This window comes from Delphinus delphis, chromosome 1 (assembly GCF_949987515.2).
Source record: "Delphinus delphis chromosome 1, mDelDel1.2, whole genome shotgun sequence".
NCBI classification, from domain to species: domain Eukaryota; kingdom Metazoa; phylum Chordata; class Mammalia; order Artiodactyla; family Delphinidae; genus Delphinus; species Delphinus delphis.
Genome location: NC_082683.1, coordinates 166,876,353 through 166,892,922, shown reverse-complemented (window position 1 = coordinate 166,892,922; position 16,570 = coordinate 166,876,353). Strand labels below are relative to the sequence as shown.

Below are 16,570 nucleotides of genomic sequence, written 5' to 3'. Positions count from 1 at the left end.
ACATAAGAACTTGCCATATGTCTTAGTATGTTTTCTAGGATTCAGTCAATTTTTTTTTCCAATATTTCTTTTAGGGTGGTTTTCTTTTTTACAACTTTGGAAACTGAGAACAATGCGGCTTCAGATGGTTTGGGCTCTCCTCTGTGAAACTTTTCTCCAACGTTGTACAAGGGGAGGCCATGCTGGAAAGCTCAGCTTACATAACCTCACTTGACAAATATGATACATGCCCAAAACTTGACATTTCACAATACAAACTTTTTATGGAGAAGCTTTATGTTTCAAACACAATACAGCATCCAAAGAGCATGCGATCATCCAACCACCTCCCCAGGTCCCAAGGGTTCTGTTAAAAATATATGGGGGAAGAAGCAAAGCGGCTCCACATCATGGCATCAAATCCTCTGCTCACCCTTTGATCCCTTCCTCTTCCCTCCTGTGTTCTCCTGGGTGGCAAGGCTAATGCCCTTGGAGATTCACTTCACCACCACTCCCAGGGGCTGGGAAAGCTCCTCCTTTGATCTGGGAAGGAGTGCCCTGAAAGAGGTGTCCAGAGCAGCCTGGTGTGACAGAATGGTCATTATCTCAGATGAGATAATTAATGAGAAAATGTTTGGTAAATCATAAAATCCTAAGTGTTAATGATTGTTTTATTATTGTTATTTATTTATTTATTAGTATTGTTGCTACTAATGATGACTCGCCAAGCTTCCTGCTTAGAGTTCCAGTTGAGGCTACAATGCCTCAGAGAGGTATGGCATGAAAAGCTACTGAGGAAAACGGGAGGAAAAGGTAATCCAACCCTGCTTCAGTCTCTGGGAAGAGTTGTCATGTTTACAAGAGCCCACTGGGACCCTCGCAGACTCTAATTTTCCATTGCTGAAATGATTCTCCTTTATCAATGATAATAACACCCATGTATTCTTATTGTGGAAGACGTTTGCGGTTTATGTCTGTCTCCAGTAATTCCACTGTGAAAAGATCACCTCTCCACACCTGAAAGGCTTAAAGACCTGACCACCTTCCCCCCTCCCCCAATACTCATGGGCTTTTCTCAGACCCCTCCCCTAAAGTTTTCCAACTGTCTCACAAATTAGGATCACCCAAAAAGAAAGAAAAAAAAAAAAAACAGAATATGATTCAAGCGAAAATCTTAGTAAGCAAACGTATCTGGCACTAAGAGATGTGGAAAGTTGAGTCTGAAGCCAGGAGGTGGTTACTTGACTCTGCCCATAATTCTACACAGACAGTTACATGCAGTGAACTTGGGGGGCTCAGATGAGTGTAGTGGGAAGCACTTTCGAATTTTTACTTTTGAGTATTTTTCAATAAGTAACTCCATTTGAGCTCCAGTGGAACAGTCTGCCAAGCTACTTTTTCAACCAGGACTTTAAAAAGAAAGAAATAAAAGAAAATAATTTATAATGATCAAAGATAAAGTAAAATATTAGTCTGGAAGAAATACAATTTCAGGTTTGGAAGTTGGTTTTATGAGGGAGATAATTCTCCCCTATTTTTTCCAGGCCTATAAATGCAATTTTTATTTTATTTTTCCCCCCAGTCCTCAGGTTCCTACAAAGATTGAACATGGGGAAGATTATTTCATTTATTTTCCAGGGGGGTACTCGGCAATAACATTCTGCAGACCCACCTAGTGCTGTTTAGAAGCATAACTTGGAAACGTCGTGCTAGCTGCTGCTTGTCAGTGGATCTAATCTTCACTTTTACAGTCTGATGAAGACCTAGACCTTCTGTATCCGGGGACAATCTGTGAGTTTGGTCAGTGTCTGCCATTGTGTCTTATGCCCATTATCAACAATTAACACAAAGAACAGATAAGATCTTGGCTGTTTCAGCCTTAGGGAAAGACCAATTTTTTTTTTAATGCCGATTAGAATATAAAACTTGATACCAAACCACTCATATTAACGTCACAAGCAGTTCTGAAATATGTCTAATAGAAACAATAACCCTGGTTTATGACATTCTGCTCAAATCTCTCTCCTTTGTGCTTCAGAGGGTCCCATAAGGTACTCTTCCAGAACAGGAAAAGAGAGGCCGCTGTAGCTTCACCTGGGCATCCTCCTGCAGCATAAGAGCAAATTCAAGAGAATTTTTTGTTTTTAAATGTTGGGCCACATTTTTTAATTCTACTTGGTAACAGCTTATTGCGTTCCATGGTAAATATGTATAATCATACAACTTAAATGATTTACCTTTTCACTAGAAGAATGTAAATGAGAAAAAAAATGGCACTGCTTATCAACCTCTAAAATTTCCAAGTATGGAGAATTAGAAAGAAGTAGACAGAGAGAAAAGACCTAATCTTTCCTAAATGAGATTGCCAGCCATGCTGAGACGCAGCCAAATGCTACTCGGCCCGCAGGAGAGAAAGGTGTTTATCAATACCCAGAATATTTCCAGAACATCTATCAAGAACTTGTGCCATTACAGGAAATACAAACCAAGAAGTCACCTTTTTCATTCAATCTTCTAATAACATATTTTTCAGGGACTCTCAGGACAACAGAGGTTTAATAGGACAACATGGCAAATGTACAATACGGATTATTTCCAAGTAATGGTCTTAGTAATGCAGGTGGGTTTGATTTTTATTTAATGTAAGTGCTTTGTAATCAACCAGACCTAGGTTTGAGTCCAAGCTCTGACACTAAATAGCTTTGTGATTCTGGACAAATCTCTGAGTGTGTTCCCTTATCTGTAAGAAGAGGATAATTATGGTATGTATCTTACCGTCTCATTGTTGAGATTAAATAATAGATATAAAGCAATCCAAGCAGGGTCTGACACATAGTACATTCTCAATAAATGATAGCTATTGTTATTAGCAATGTTCCCAAACCTTTCTCCTGCTGTGTTCTGATTTTCTACAGCAATCATTCATTCTAGCTGTCACTTAAAGGGAGCAATGTATGCATTTCTGAGAAACAGATCATGTCAGGAACAGACAAGCAAATAAAAAAACACTAATCAATTATCAGAGAACCCAGTCATTTACATAAGAGACAACGTTCCATTTTTCTGGAGGCCTAAAGGGAGCTGGAGAAAGTCAAACAAAATGTTTTCATTTCTGGCCCCCTTTCATGTCTGTGTACAGATTCCAATGATATGTTTCCCAATAGGGAAAGCAACTTAGTAAATTAGAGCACTGCAGAGAAAATTGCTAGAGATCTGCAACCCCTCTCCCCCTACCTACCACCACATAGACATAGCTAGGGAGTCTAAGCTGGCTGCTCATCTAACTACTAATTGTGGTAGCAATTAATATACATCTAACAATGATGGGTACGTAGTCAGCCTCTGCGTATGTTCTGCTTCCTTAGAAGGACCTTTCTAAGAACAGAGACAAGCTGAGTCTTTTTTGCTTGGTAGAGAAGCATGCTGCCAACAGATTTCAAGACCAATGCTTCCAACTTACAATGGTTAACCAAACTATCAAGGGAGGATTCCAGAAGGAATACCAGGAGCACGTTCCAGGCGTGGGCTTTCGAGACAAACAGATCTGACTTTAAATCTTACCTCGTGCTTCCATGTGTGACCTTGGGCAAGTTAGTTAACTTATTCTACCTTGTTTCCCCATCTAAGTTGCCTATTCATGCCGGTTTGCCTGAGACAGTCCTCGATGATTGTCCTTGGATGATTAATAAAAGCTGCCCCATCACTCCAAAAGGGCTTCTGTTTGAACAATAAATTCATAGCCACCTCATTCTTCCATAAAATTAAAATAATAGTCACCTCGAAGGGTGGCTGTGAAGGCTAGCCATAATGTATATTCCTTGCTACCACAGTGCCTTGCATATAGAAATGTTCAATATAAATTAGTTCCCTCTTTATCAATTTCCTTCAGATCCGCTCTGTCCAATACAGCAGCCATTAACCTCACAGCACTACTGAGCACCTGAAATGTGGTGAGTTCAAGCTGAGATGTACTGTAAACGTAAAATTCACTAGATTTTGAAGATCTAGTACATTGAAAAAAGATTAAACATCTCATTAATAATTTTTATATTAATTACATGTCCAAATGCTATTATTTTAGACATATTAGGTTAAATCAAGTAAATTATTAAAATTAATTATACCAGTTTCTTTTTACTATTTTAGCATGGCTACTAAAAAAAAAAAGGTAAAATGACATTTTATTATATTTCTATTGGGCAGCAGTGCTACAGATGGTTCATTTATGCGTGGACCTCATACACCTCATCTCACCTGTTGAATTCTTCCTTCGAAACTCAAGGTGAGAATCGAGTATGCGTTCATCATATTTATCAACATGTTCATAAACTTACTCTGGGCTTTTGAAGGTAAAAGGGCAATAAACTAAGGGGCAAAATAAAATGGACTCTGATTGTGCCTCTCAGCAGTGGTTTCTCCTCAGGGAGAGAAACATTGACCTTGAGTACATTAGGAGAGCTGAAGAACTGGGGCCAACTTTGGAAGATGTCAATGTTGGCAAGGAAAAAGAAGCTTGGTTTGCCAGAAAAGATCTCGCAATCTCTCCCTGGGTCACGTTTGCTAATTCTTGCGAATGCTTATGAAACATCTCTGGTCTCAAATCCGAATAACATAAAAGAACTGGGGCCCATGAGCATACTATATAGGTGCTGCCTTGAAAAGAAGCATTCCCACCATAAAAAATCACCAACTTTCAGCCCCCCAAAATCTTCTAAAAGCATTAAAACAGCCTCTAGTTTGATTCTTGTAAAAGCCCCTGACATACGGGTGGAAGACTCGCAGAACAGCAAAGTGTAGATCAAATTCACTCCAAAACAATAATTTAATTCAGTCAGTGCCCATCCCACACTGATACAACTAGCTGAAAAACATCAGCTTTCAATTTTTAAAATAGTAACAAATTGGATTTTTTAAGCATTTTAATCAAATAATCTACTTCACAAAACCTTTTCAGATATGCAATATTTTTATAAATTATTCTGTCTGGAAGAATCTTATTGGCTGAAGTGGTTGCCCTGCCATCTCATGTCAACTCTGTCATAGAGGTAAAAAGAAATGATTCAAACCGGTTTCCTAGCACAACCGAACAGGAACTGTCGTCCACATATTGAATTTTTCACATTTCAACCAGTTGCTCTAGCACCGTGCAGACATAAATGTTGACATCACTCCTCAGAGGAGCACCGTCTTTCCTGATGGCCCCATAGTTTGGAAAGAAGGTAATGACAGACAATATGAGAAGTATGTGTTGGATTGATCTAAAATTTAATGTGTTCCATGGGATGCTTTGTGTCTGAGCTCCACCAGCTCTCATCAGCTAACTCCCCCACCCACTCACCCCACAATCAAATAATTCCCCTCTCTTTGACAATGCACCAACACAGGGAGAGGCGAGGGTTTGGAACAATAGCATCTGAAGTGGAAGAAAACACAGTGGGCTTCTCACTCTCCCTCTCTAACCACAACAAGTGGAGGTGACTTTGGCCTGAAAAATCTATCTGCTACTAAATGGTACCCAGATGGAAATCACAGCTGCTCTCCGGTACCAGCTGTACCTAGGCCCGTCCATCTTCAGAACATGCCTGCAGCTGAGCAGAGAGAAAAACTGGGTTGACAGAGCAGTTAAATAGCCTCTCTTTTCTTCTGCACACTTTTCCTTTTATCTTTCCCCCTTCAGTTTCAGAGTTTCTTGTTCTCACCTTCATGCTGTGGCAGTGCTGACAAAAGAAAACTGCAGCTCTGGAAAACCAGTGGTGAGTAATAGCCCCAGGCTTTGAATACCTAATGCCTATTGTATGCGTCTGTGGGAGGGAGGGCCAGAGGGAGGGGAAGAATTTCGTCAGATTGCCCCGGTAGGAAGAGGACCTGCGCCGGCAACCCCAGTGCATCCAGAGAGTATCTGACTTTTGATACCTGTCTTCTAATTAAATCCAAACATCTAGTATGCACAGCCCGTAGGAATGCATTGTTCAAACAGATTCGATTCCTGCCCAGAGCCTTTGCAAGCCACTGACCACTTTGAACCTAATTAGAAAAAGCAGAGGATACTGGAGACATTTAATAAAAGGAATCGGGTTGCTGCTTCATCTTCATGACCTGGGATTTATAAGGGAATTTCACTGGCTTTGTAGCAATGTAAAATAAATAGACATTAGATGATGACAGGGAAAACAAAATTGCTGCCAAAGCTAAAAAGAGCTTTGGCAAAAGAAGAAAGAACTACTACACAGTCAGTCATTATTTACTGTACAAACCTTTTCATAAAGCACAGAAGAGAGATACATAGGAATAATGGGCCCTTGCTAAAAGATGAAAAGCGCTTTCTATATCATCCCCTTGCTGGAGGGACTGACATGTCCCAATGGTTACACAATCTTATTGTTCTATTCAGCCATTCAGAAAGCTGAGTGAACAGCCCCGCTCTGGAACTTTCAAAGGCTGAAATAAACACTCCACACGTTTCTAAGGAAAAGAATAAAATGGTAATGGATGGAAAGAACTAATTAATTCGTTAATCCTTGCAGACCGCCAAGGTCCACTGCATAGGGTCTCACCCGTTAATTATTCTTTTGCCTGTAATGCTAAAATGTAAATAAGTGCCGTTAACTAATCTACCGGCTCTTGACAGAAAGATCCAACTGTTCATTATTTCATTGAAAAGAAGAAATGCTTTGCTGTTTGCTGATGGTGTTGTCTCTGAGATGTTGGCAAAACAGTGGGACCTGAAAGAGCCATCTTAAAGAAGCGGTTTGATTCTATACGTTCCCTCTCCCTGCCCCAGGAAACTGAAATCATGTGGCTTCTTTAACTAAAGTTGTGTCCACCCAATCCAACAATAGGGAATTATTTTTAAATGTTAATGAAAAAAATGTTTTTTTTAAAGACTAGCATTCTCATAGCTGTAAAGCACTATAAACTATAACTATAAACTTGGTCTAGACTAGAACAAGAGATGCGCAATGGAAAGATTTGAAGAACCAAGGTACATTATTGATTATTTGGAATTAGTAGTCTATTGTGCTGCTAGGTTGCATTTTGATAGCTAATGTCATAGGTAGACTCATTTAGCCTTTCGTGTGTGTGTGGGGGGGGGGGGGGTAGGGAAGGAGATTGGTGGCCTGAGGTGGAAAGTGGGAATATGTGTTCCTACAGCATCTGAGAAACCTGGAGGAAGAAAGTGAAAATGTATCCAGGGGAATGCACAACAAAGGAACCATTCTAACAAAGGAAAGAACATTGACCCTATAAGCGGCAATGATATATTTTATGGTACCCAAAGCAGAGCGAAACCCCGTTTAACTATGGTGAGCAGAAAGTGGTAGATTCTAATTAATCCTACTCTCTAGAGCAGTGGGGCCATGTAAAGACAACTAACTGAGTGCCCACCATGACTTTGTATAGTTAGGACCTCAGGGTCCTGGGCAAGATATCTGTCCTTCCTAAGCCACCATTTCTTCAACAGGAAACTTTGGAGACTAACACCTCCTGCCTTACGGTATTGTAATTTCAAAGAAAAATACCAAAATGATGGGAAGGTGTTCTGGAAGCTGTAAAGCCCTGTATGAAGATGGTGTTTAACTGATTACAGTAAAGAAGTATCACATACATAAGCAACAGATGAATGTTTCAAAGAACATGGAAGAAATACTCAACACTATAACAATCTTGAACACAATTTAATCTTTCTCTGAGGGTTTAGAAAGTATTTTAGGAAGCCGCAGTGTCTCTCTCTGCCATGAATAGGCATCAATTACAGAAATAGCCAACTGAATTATATGGCAAAAATTAAAGTTCTGATGATTTCATGTGTGTGGTTGTTTGAAATATCAATTATCAGTAGCTACTATATCCCATTATGTCTTTCAACTTCATCATACAAGTTGTATGAGATATTAATCAACCTTTAAAAAGAATGATTTAGAACTATATCGTAGACTGCAAGAATTTTCATAAGATAGTACTGATTGAACAATATAAGAGGGGGATAAGGGGACATGAGTTTGGGGAATAACGAGAGATGCTGTCAATTGGAGAAAGATGCCCCTTACTCAAGAGGCTTTATTTCCATCTGTTGGGATATTCTTATAATATACTGCCATCTGCTAGAAAATCATTGCAATGAATGTAAAACTCTTCACTGTCTGCAATATGATTGGAACCCTATTAGCTGCTGTGCTCTTGTGCAGTGCACAACCCTCCCAACCATGAAGGATGGCCCTGAGATGTTTAGTTTTACCTTTTACACCTTCATTTTGTGTTATTACATTTACTGCAAAATTTATGAACTACCATTTGCAACTTGGAAAACACCAAATAGGGAACATTAAAAAAATATATTGATAGGCCCCTAAAATAAATTTTAATGGCAATGATTAACCTAAACCCCTTAGAGCAGAGTTCTAAATGTCTGAATATAGACATTGGCTCAGAGGCTATGATTTCCAGCTTGGTTTTCCAAATATTTACTGTGTGCTCGGGCCCCAATCGATTAATGCTTTTGCTTCCTTCTTACATCATTTCTAAATTTTATAATGATAGTTTTATAAAAGTATAATATTTAGTGACAGATAAAATGACTAGCCTATAATCTTCAATTTATATGTAATAAATCTACCAACTTATATGGAAGAACTTCATAAGTTTTCAGTTATAATATTTTAATTTTTTAACATATAAGCATCATTTCAAATTATAAATAGATTTTTGAGGCTCTGATTCAGTCAAGATAACTTTCTGTTTTCCTGCTTGTGTTGTCCAGTGTCACTTTCAATATCTGAAACAAGTATTAAAAGTGTATTAGTATTGGAAACCATCCAGGTGTCCACGAATAGGGGATTAGTTAAGTTAATTACATATGTTCATTTACTAGAATACTCAGAAAGCCATTAAAACAGTGAGGAAAATGTATATTATGTTTAAGAGAAAAAAATGAAGTTAAAAATGTGTGCGTAGTATTCTAAATAGACATAGATGCTGTTAAAAGAGGGATGGATAGATATGCATATGTATCTGCAGAATAAACCTGGAATGACATACAGCACACTGTTTCAGTGGTGATTCATGTATGGTTGGAGCATGGGTAATTTTCATTTTCATATTTATACATTTCCATGTTTGTTGGACTTTTTATAATAACCACAAAATGTTTTTGTTGGGAATTTTGTTGGTTAAGTTGTGCTGGGAAAATGTCTGTCTCCTCCTATTTAAGAGGAAGGATCTTTGGACAACCTGGAGGAATAGTTAATATTTAACTTAGCAAACCAGTTAAGTCATCGGCAGAGTTTGTCTTGCTTTCAGTAAGCACCCAGGTTGACTTTTATATGTGTTCTCTATTAGTTTAGTTCTTTAATCATTTTCCTCAGGATAATACAAAGGAAAGAAACTTGGGTCTTGGCCTGCTGGTTTCAGTGGATAGAAAGGACTCAAAGGAAGTTGAAAGGAACAGCAAAGGGCATACTCATTCTCTTTAGGTGGTGGCAGCCCGGCTTAAATATGGTTCTCTATGTTATCCCTTTATTTACACTGTATCTGTAGAGCCTAGCATGTTCCTGACTGTTTTCAATCATGGGAAATACAAAGATGAGAAAGATTCAGTGCTGCCCTCCAAGAGCTTACAATTCATTCTGTGTCTCCACAGTCCTGAAGCTTCCAAACACAGGTTGACACGACCAAGACAATTAGCAGAAGACCAACAGTTTGCAGAATAACCACTCATTGCACTAAAACCTATGAATACTTCTTTTCAAAGCATAATTCTACTTTATACAAGGAGACAGCCATTAAGATTCGTGAAAATAAGTCACCCGATTAACAGACATCAAAGTTGAAAATCTTCACAGGGCATTGGCAGGAAAGATCTTTATTCTCAGTTTGTGAATGAACATGAAATGTGGTGTGTTCGTGTGGGTGTCTCCCCGCAGAGCTGGCAGTAAGCAGGCGTACCCTTAGTGTCAGGGGAGAAGGCAAAGTGGAAAACACAGCGAGGAGTAGAGACGGCTAATGGAGAGAGTTGTTTAATGGGTAAGCTATCATCTGCACACACGGAAGCCTTCACGTGGTTATGAACGTGGGGTAATTGCAGGATGATTTATTAATTGAAAGTAACTGTTTTATTCTTGGTGAAACGGCTTAATGTCGAAAAACCAAACACATGATAAAAGGACATGCACAGTCAGCAGAGAAACCTCAGCTTTCAAAAATCTGCCAGGAAGAAGAAAGTTTAGAATGGATTTGTTCTCTGGCTTCTCACAACAAATAAAACACCAAGGGACTCCCAAGGATCTGAATAACGAGCCAGTCTCTTCCTCCCCCTTCCCCATCCCTCCCCAAGTCTCTCTCTTTGCCTCTCCCTAGCTCTTGCCCTTCTATCTACTCATATGTGCATGGCGAGCAAGTACCCAAAGAATTGCTATATTTTGGGTCCTCCTTCTCATGTGGCAGCTAATACCTGAAAAAAGAATGAATTCCATGCATCCCATACCCAAGAACTAGGGGCTTACTATAAAAACAAAATAAAAATTAGATTTCTGGTCTATGAGTCATTTTTCCCATTGTTAAATAAATATGATTGGCATTCAACAATTGTGTCCACGAAGTGACTATGTGGGTATACTTGCAGACTGGGTTTCTTACACGTTTTATTCCTAGGTTCAGTATCAGGTTCCTAATTTACACATTACACGATATGGCTGCGTTGGAGGGACCTAATTGGCTATAACGACCAAAGCCTTTGTGAAAAAAATTTTCATTTGCTACTGGGCACTACTGTGAAATGTCTGTGCTGAAGTGTGCTCGAGTGGAGATACACTGCTTTGAGCCTCCCAGAAATGAGCCCAAAGTATCCTTTCATGATGTAATAATTAGAACCACAAAAACATTATTTCACTAGGAGTATTTGTCTTTGAACCAAAACAGTGCCAGTCTCAGGCAAAAGTCACACATATATACAACACACCCTATGGGATCCAGCACCTCCAAGTTTTTTTCTCTCTTCTCCTAGACACATATAATATGTGCCAGAATGTGAATTTAAGTCAATGAGTTACCTTCTTAAGATAAAATTTGTTGGTAAATGATGTTTAAATGTGTAAGAAAAGACTTCAATCACCCTTCCTCTTTATAAACACTCTAAGCACTAAGGAGAGGCTTGGGGAAGTAGCACTGTTGAAAACCTACACCATGTTTTCCTCTCTTGAATGAACCAGTCCCCTTTGCAAAAAAGACAGAAGTGTCAGTCCAGAGGGAGGCAAAACTAAGTGTTCTGGAAATGAAGCCCTGTCAAGAGGTTCTTCTTGGTGTTGGAAAAACTTCAACCATATTACATGTCTTTTCAAAACAAGTTTTTGAGGGCTCTGGAAAATTCTTCCTGGGCCACAATACAGAACAACTGACGGACATGATTTGGTGTCTACCATCCATTTGTCAGTCCAATGTTAGTTCTCATACTTCAGCTTTGGAAATCTATAATCATATCACTGGACTTCCCCTGTGAGAGCCTTGGCTACAGTGAACAAGAACGTAGATTTTCACTTCTTTATTCAATACTACTATTTTAGCTTTTTCCATTTTCTTCCCATGGTTAAAAGAGAGGAAAATAAATCCTTCCAGGGGAGTTCTAGAACTGGCTTCATGGTTTACAAAGGATGAAAAGGACTTGTGAGAAGCACAAGGAGAGAGAAGACAGAGCCAGGGTAGAAGATGGAATGGAATGGATAAATGTCACAAAATTGAGCACACTGGGGAGGTTCACAGCAGAGACCAGCCCAGGTAACATGGCACAGCTGAGCTGAGTTTGCTCTCTGTGCATTTCATCATGGAGACGTACACGACGGCTGCCATTTTTAATGCTGAAATGAAAGTGATTCTGAAAAAGACTATTTCATAAACTACAGGAGCAAATGATCCCCCCCACTGTGTTTTTTTTTTTTTAACCATGAACGGCATTCACTTTTTCTATTAAATAAATAAATTTAAAACACAAGAGAGAAGTTTCTCTAAGAATGCACAAATTCTAAATCCTCTGATGCTGGAAACAAGGTTGAACAACATGAAAAATCATTCCCACAGCTGTTTCTATACAGCAGCTATTAGGAAGGGAATCTCATGTGTCACTTAACCAGCTGTCATATTGAGGAAAAGTGAATGTACCGATTGATGTAATGCTCCTGGGAGGTGGGAAGAGTAGGGGTTTATTTGAGAAGAGAGGGAAGAAGGGTCAGGGAGCTATGGCTCTAACCCGTGAACAGTGGTTGAATTGTTTGGGATGTTGATTCAGGATCCTACAAAGGCCCCATTATCCCTATTCTCCAGGTGATTGTACACCTGACAAATGGTAATGGCAACATTAGCCGACCTGAGAGAGTTCTCTAGCCCTCTAATGTGTGCCAGTATTAAGTCTGATAGCCTCTCTCTCTCTCTTTCTCTCTCTCTCTCTCTCTCCCCTATTTTGATAGCTGCCTGCTGTTTAAGCAGAGCGCTGGGTTTCCTGACAGCTGAGGCCCAGGTGGCCTCAGTATCAATCTAAACAAGTTGACGTGAAATTGATCTTCCAGGGTTGGGACTAGGGGAGCTGGTGTCAACAGAGCATTCCACCTTCAGTAAAGATAATTCTTTCATCATCAAGGGTGAGGGGAGGGAGGACTTAGGAGAGCTGACACAGGTGCCCCAGTTGCCCACTTGTATTTGCTTTTGAAACTCCAATTGTGATGACATCATCCTATCAAAGGGCTGTGTTTGTTGATGTTTGTTTATGTGGGTTTTCAGTATATAACCATGCACAATTACAGCTGGGATCAACCCTGTCAATTAAAAAGATGGAAAAGTTGAACCACAAAAGAAATTCTTTGGGCAAAGAAATGTCAACGGAAGCAAACAAAGAAAATGCAACCTGGACGGAAATTTCCATAGTTTTAGAAACAATCTGGACAGTGTGGGAAGACTAGTGGTTCAGAAAAATACATATAGTTGGCTCAATTATCCCACCAATAAAATCCAACCAATAGAATAAGTAATCCAGAAATAGTTTTCTATTTAGGTTTTCAAATCAATATGTGAATATTTTAGAAGTAGACTTATTTTAACCTAAGCTAAACAGCTTAGGATTCTCTTAGTTTTAGCACTTCATTCATCTTTGGGGGCAATAATGTATGTTCAAAATAGAAGTCAGAGTGACCTTCTTGTTTGTCTAAACCTAGCGCAGTCAATGGGAAAAAAGAACAACCACCAACTTTGTAGAGAGAAAATGAGTTGTACTCACGAGTTTAGTTTGGTGGCATGAGTGGGGCATTTCTTTTTTGAATCTCACTGAGTTGGAACAGCTAGAAATGAGGCATGACCTCGAGCTGCAATGCAAGAAGAGCTAATCCCTTATCTATAGGGGTTGTCCTGAGATGAGGCTAGATCTTCAATTCACTATGAAAACTGATTGGAAAGTGAAAAATCAGATAAGCAACTGGTCCTTTCATTTCTGCAACGCTAGAATAAGTTGATGTTGGAGAAACCCAGACTTTTTCACTTAAAGAACATTCTGAAAACTCAACATCAGCCTATAAACATGAAAAAAAAAGTCTACACTTAAAAAACCAACCAAATAAACCAAAGAGCATCTTCCAGTTTGGAAAATGTGAAATCAGAGTTAGCAAATGTGTAGATTTTGCAGAAGGGTTGGGTACTAGCGGTGAAAGATCTAAAGACACACATCGTCCTGGGCTTGCTCCACGACTCTACGTGGCCTGACGCTGAACGCGCAAATTCTTTGAGCTACAACCTAATTTTACCCCTAAAAGTCAATGGAAATAATAAAGAACACTACAAATGTGGTAAGGGTCTTGCTACGATGACTGGGAGAATGGATGGCTGAGCACGCTGAAGAATAAAATGGGAACACTATCTGAAATCTTTATATCAGACAATAGCACTTCATCGTCTACACACCAAGTTGCATGAGATTTTTCACCCCAACCTAGAAAGTACTAGAAGCCACAATATTTGGTGTAGCCACAAGCTAACTGAAAAACAAGATAGTTTTCATAATGCAGCTCTTCTATGCTGTAAGAGAGAGGCAGGGCATGTCTTCTTAGCACTTTGCCTAATTTCATTGTCTTGTCTTAGAGGATAACACACACACTAAGAAAGTTCTAAGAAGGCTTGTCAATATAGAAAAATCCATATAATAAATCAAGCTTGAAGCGCTATTTACAATAACCAAGACAAGGAAGCAACCTAAGTGTTCATCAGCAGAGCAATGGATAAAGAATATATATATATATATATATATATATATATACACACACATACCACTTCCATTGTACATATATACATGCAATGGAATATTACTCTGCCATAAAAAGGAATGAAATAATGCCATTTGCAGTAACATGATGGACCTAGAGATTATCATACTAAGTGAAGTAAGTCAGAAAGAGAAAGACAAATACCATATGATATCACTTATTTGTGAGTCTAAAAAAATGATACAAATGAAATTTTTTGTAAAACAGAAACAAACTCACAGATATAGAAAACAATCTTATGGTTACCAAAGCAGAAAGAGGGGGAGGGATAAATTAGGAGTTTGGGATTAATTATAAACTACTATATATAAAATAGATAAGCAACAAGTTTCTACTGTATAGCACAGGGAACTATATTCAATATTTTATAATAATCTATAATGGAAAAGAATCTGAAAAAGAACGTATGTGTATATGTATAACTGAATCACTTTGCTGTCCACCTGAAACTAACACAGCATTGTAAATCAACAATCAACAAAAGTTAAAATCAAGCTTGATGTAGCACTGAATATTTTCCTCTGATCACTGTTTTACAGAGGACTTGAACTAGAGCTATAAGTCTCCTGGATCAGTTCTGCTCAAAGGCACTTGTTCTTCATATGTACATAATAATATGTATTAAAGTCTCTTTTTTGGACACCATAAAAGTACAAAATATGCAATGTAAGTGAACATTTCAGATAACTTGTTTACCACTATATTCTAGAATCAAGTTCAGTTCTTGACCAGTAGTAAATGTTCAGAATAAATAATTCAAGCTTGTCTTTTTAACAGCATGAGTTGTTTTGAATCTTAACCATTTTTACTACATACACTTCAATCTTAAGGAACAGGGCATTCTAAACGTAATTCCATGTTTTGTCAACAAATGAAGTTTACATGGAAAGCCTCCACTGTTTAATCATGCTATTGTGGTGATGCCTTTAGAGACTGTTGATGAGTGCAAGGCAATTTTCTCCTACACTGGATGGTCCAATCATAACATCCTTTCATAACATTGAGTTCATTAAGCCTACCTCCCTCAGGCCTGTCTTCACTCACCACGCATCTATTTCATAAATATTTATTGAGCATCTACCTTGTACTATACCGGTCCTAAAACTCTTATAGACTATATTCCTATAGAGAAAAGTGCTTGCATTTTATGATAAAGATTTTCCATGCTGTTCGGAAACTCTTCTAACTTATGTATGATTTTACATCTGTGTTCTAAATGACTGAGGTTTCTAGATTTCCAAATTCTAGGTGAGTGGGGCATGAGTGGAGCTCATCTTCTTGCTTTATACTTTTCCTCCATGCTCACATGTTGCTCTCCATCATGCTCTGTGTCTTTGCTTCTAATGACCCGTAAGTCAGGAGGCTGCAAAAGTTTCCCTTCCTCTATCGTGGCTAAACCAGCGTTGATCCTGAAAGTATATCTGAAAAATATTGGGGGTTGGTGGAAAGTTATCACAGAGTAGTATTTGGTTATTAAAAGCCTCAGGTCTCACATTCGTACTCAAAGAATACAAGCCTAGCTCTTTGCAAACTGCTCTGATTTCATTCTCACTGATGTGTTCTCAAATTCATTCTCAAATCAATGCCGTTTTTCTGTCACGCTTGCACCTAATGCATGCCATGCCCAGACAGGAGGTGCACGCAACAGTATGGCAGGGCCAGGAGAACTCGAAGCAGCCCATTGCCCGTTAACTAGTTTTACAAACAACAATGAAACAGGAAATAACAAAGCATGATCCTTGAATTAGTACTTCAGCGAAAATACTCAAGAGTTTTTCCACAGTCTGTAAATCGCTCCAGCTGTGTTTTCATGGTTTATGAAATTGAGAGAGGCAAACTCTAGAGACAAATTAGAATCTTGGATCTGGTCAGAGACGATTTTATAATAAAGGTGCTCAGTTATAGGGCGTAGTGTATAGATACACACAGAGCTATAAGCCAAGCTCTACTGAAAATGCAAACAGTTTACTTTATGCATTGTCTACCCAGAGGTATCAGGACTGTCATATATCAAAACACAGATCAACCCAAAGAATAAGGTCTGTTTTATTGCTATGTTTTATCAGGAGAGAATGGGGGTATAATATTTTATTATGAAACAGCTAATAGACGGGACAGAAGAACACGTAGAGATGGTCTCACTTTGGAAGGAAATGAATAATGGATGAAGAGTGCCACCTTTTGGCTATTGGACGTTTTGACAGACTCTGTGGGGAAAAAAAAAGAAGGACTTTTGGCTTAGTGAATATTGAGCTTTGCAATCTAATTCAGAAATATTTCTAAAAGTTCTTTTCCAGGTA

General features: G+C 38.8%; 1 protein-coding gene across 1 annotated transcript in view; it reads right to left on the bottom strand.

Annotated features, from left to right (window-relative positions):
* Positions 1-1,909: 1,909 nt before the first annotated feature.
* The window catches only part of SLC30A10 (solute carrier family 30 member 10), a 374,273-nt gene continuing 359,612 nt past the window's right edge, over positions 1,910-16,570 (bottom strand). The window contains exon 5 of the mRNA XM_059998246.1: positions 1,910-2,085. Coding sequence (XP_059854229.1) covers positions 1,955-2,085 — 131 coding nt within the window. The 3' untranslated portion in view covers positions 1,910-1,954. The remainder of the gene's footprint in view (positions 2,086-16,570) is intronic.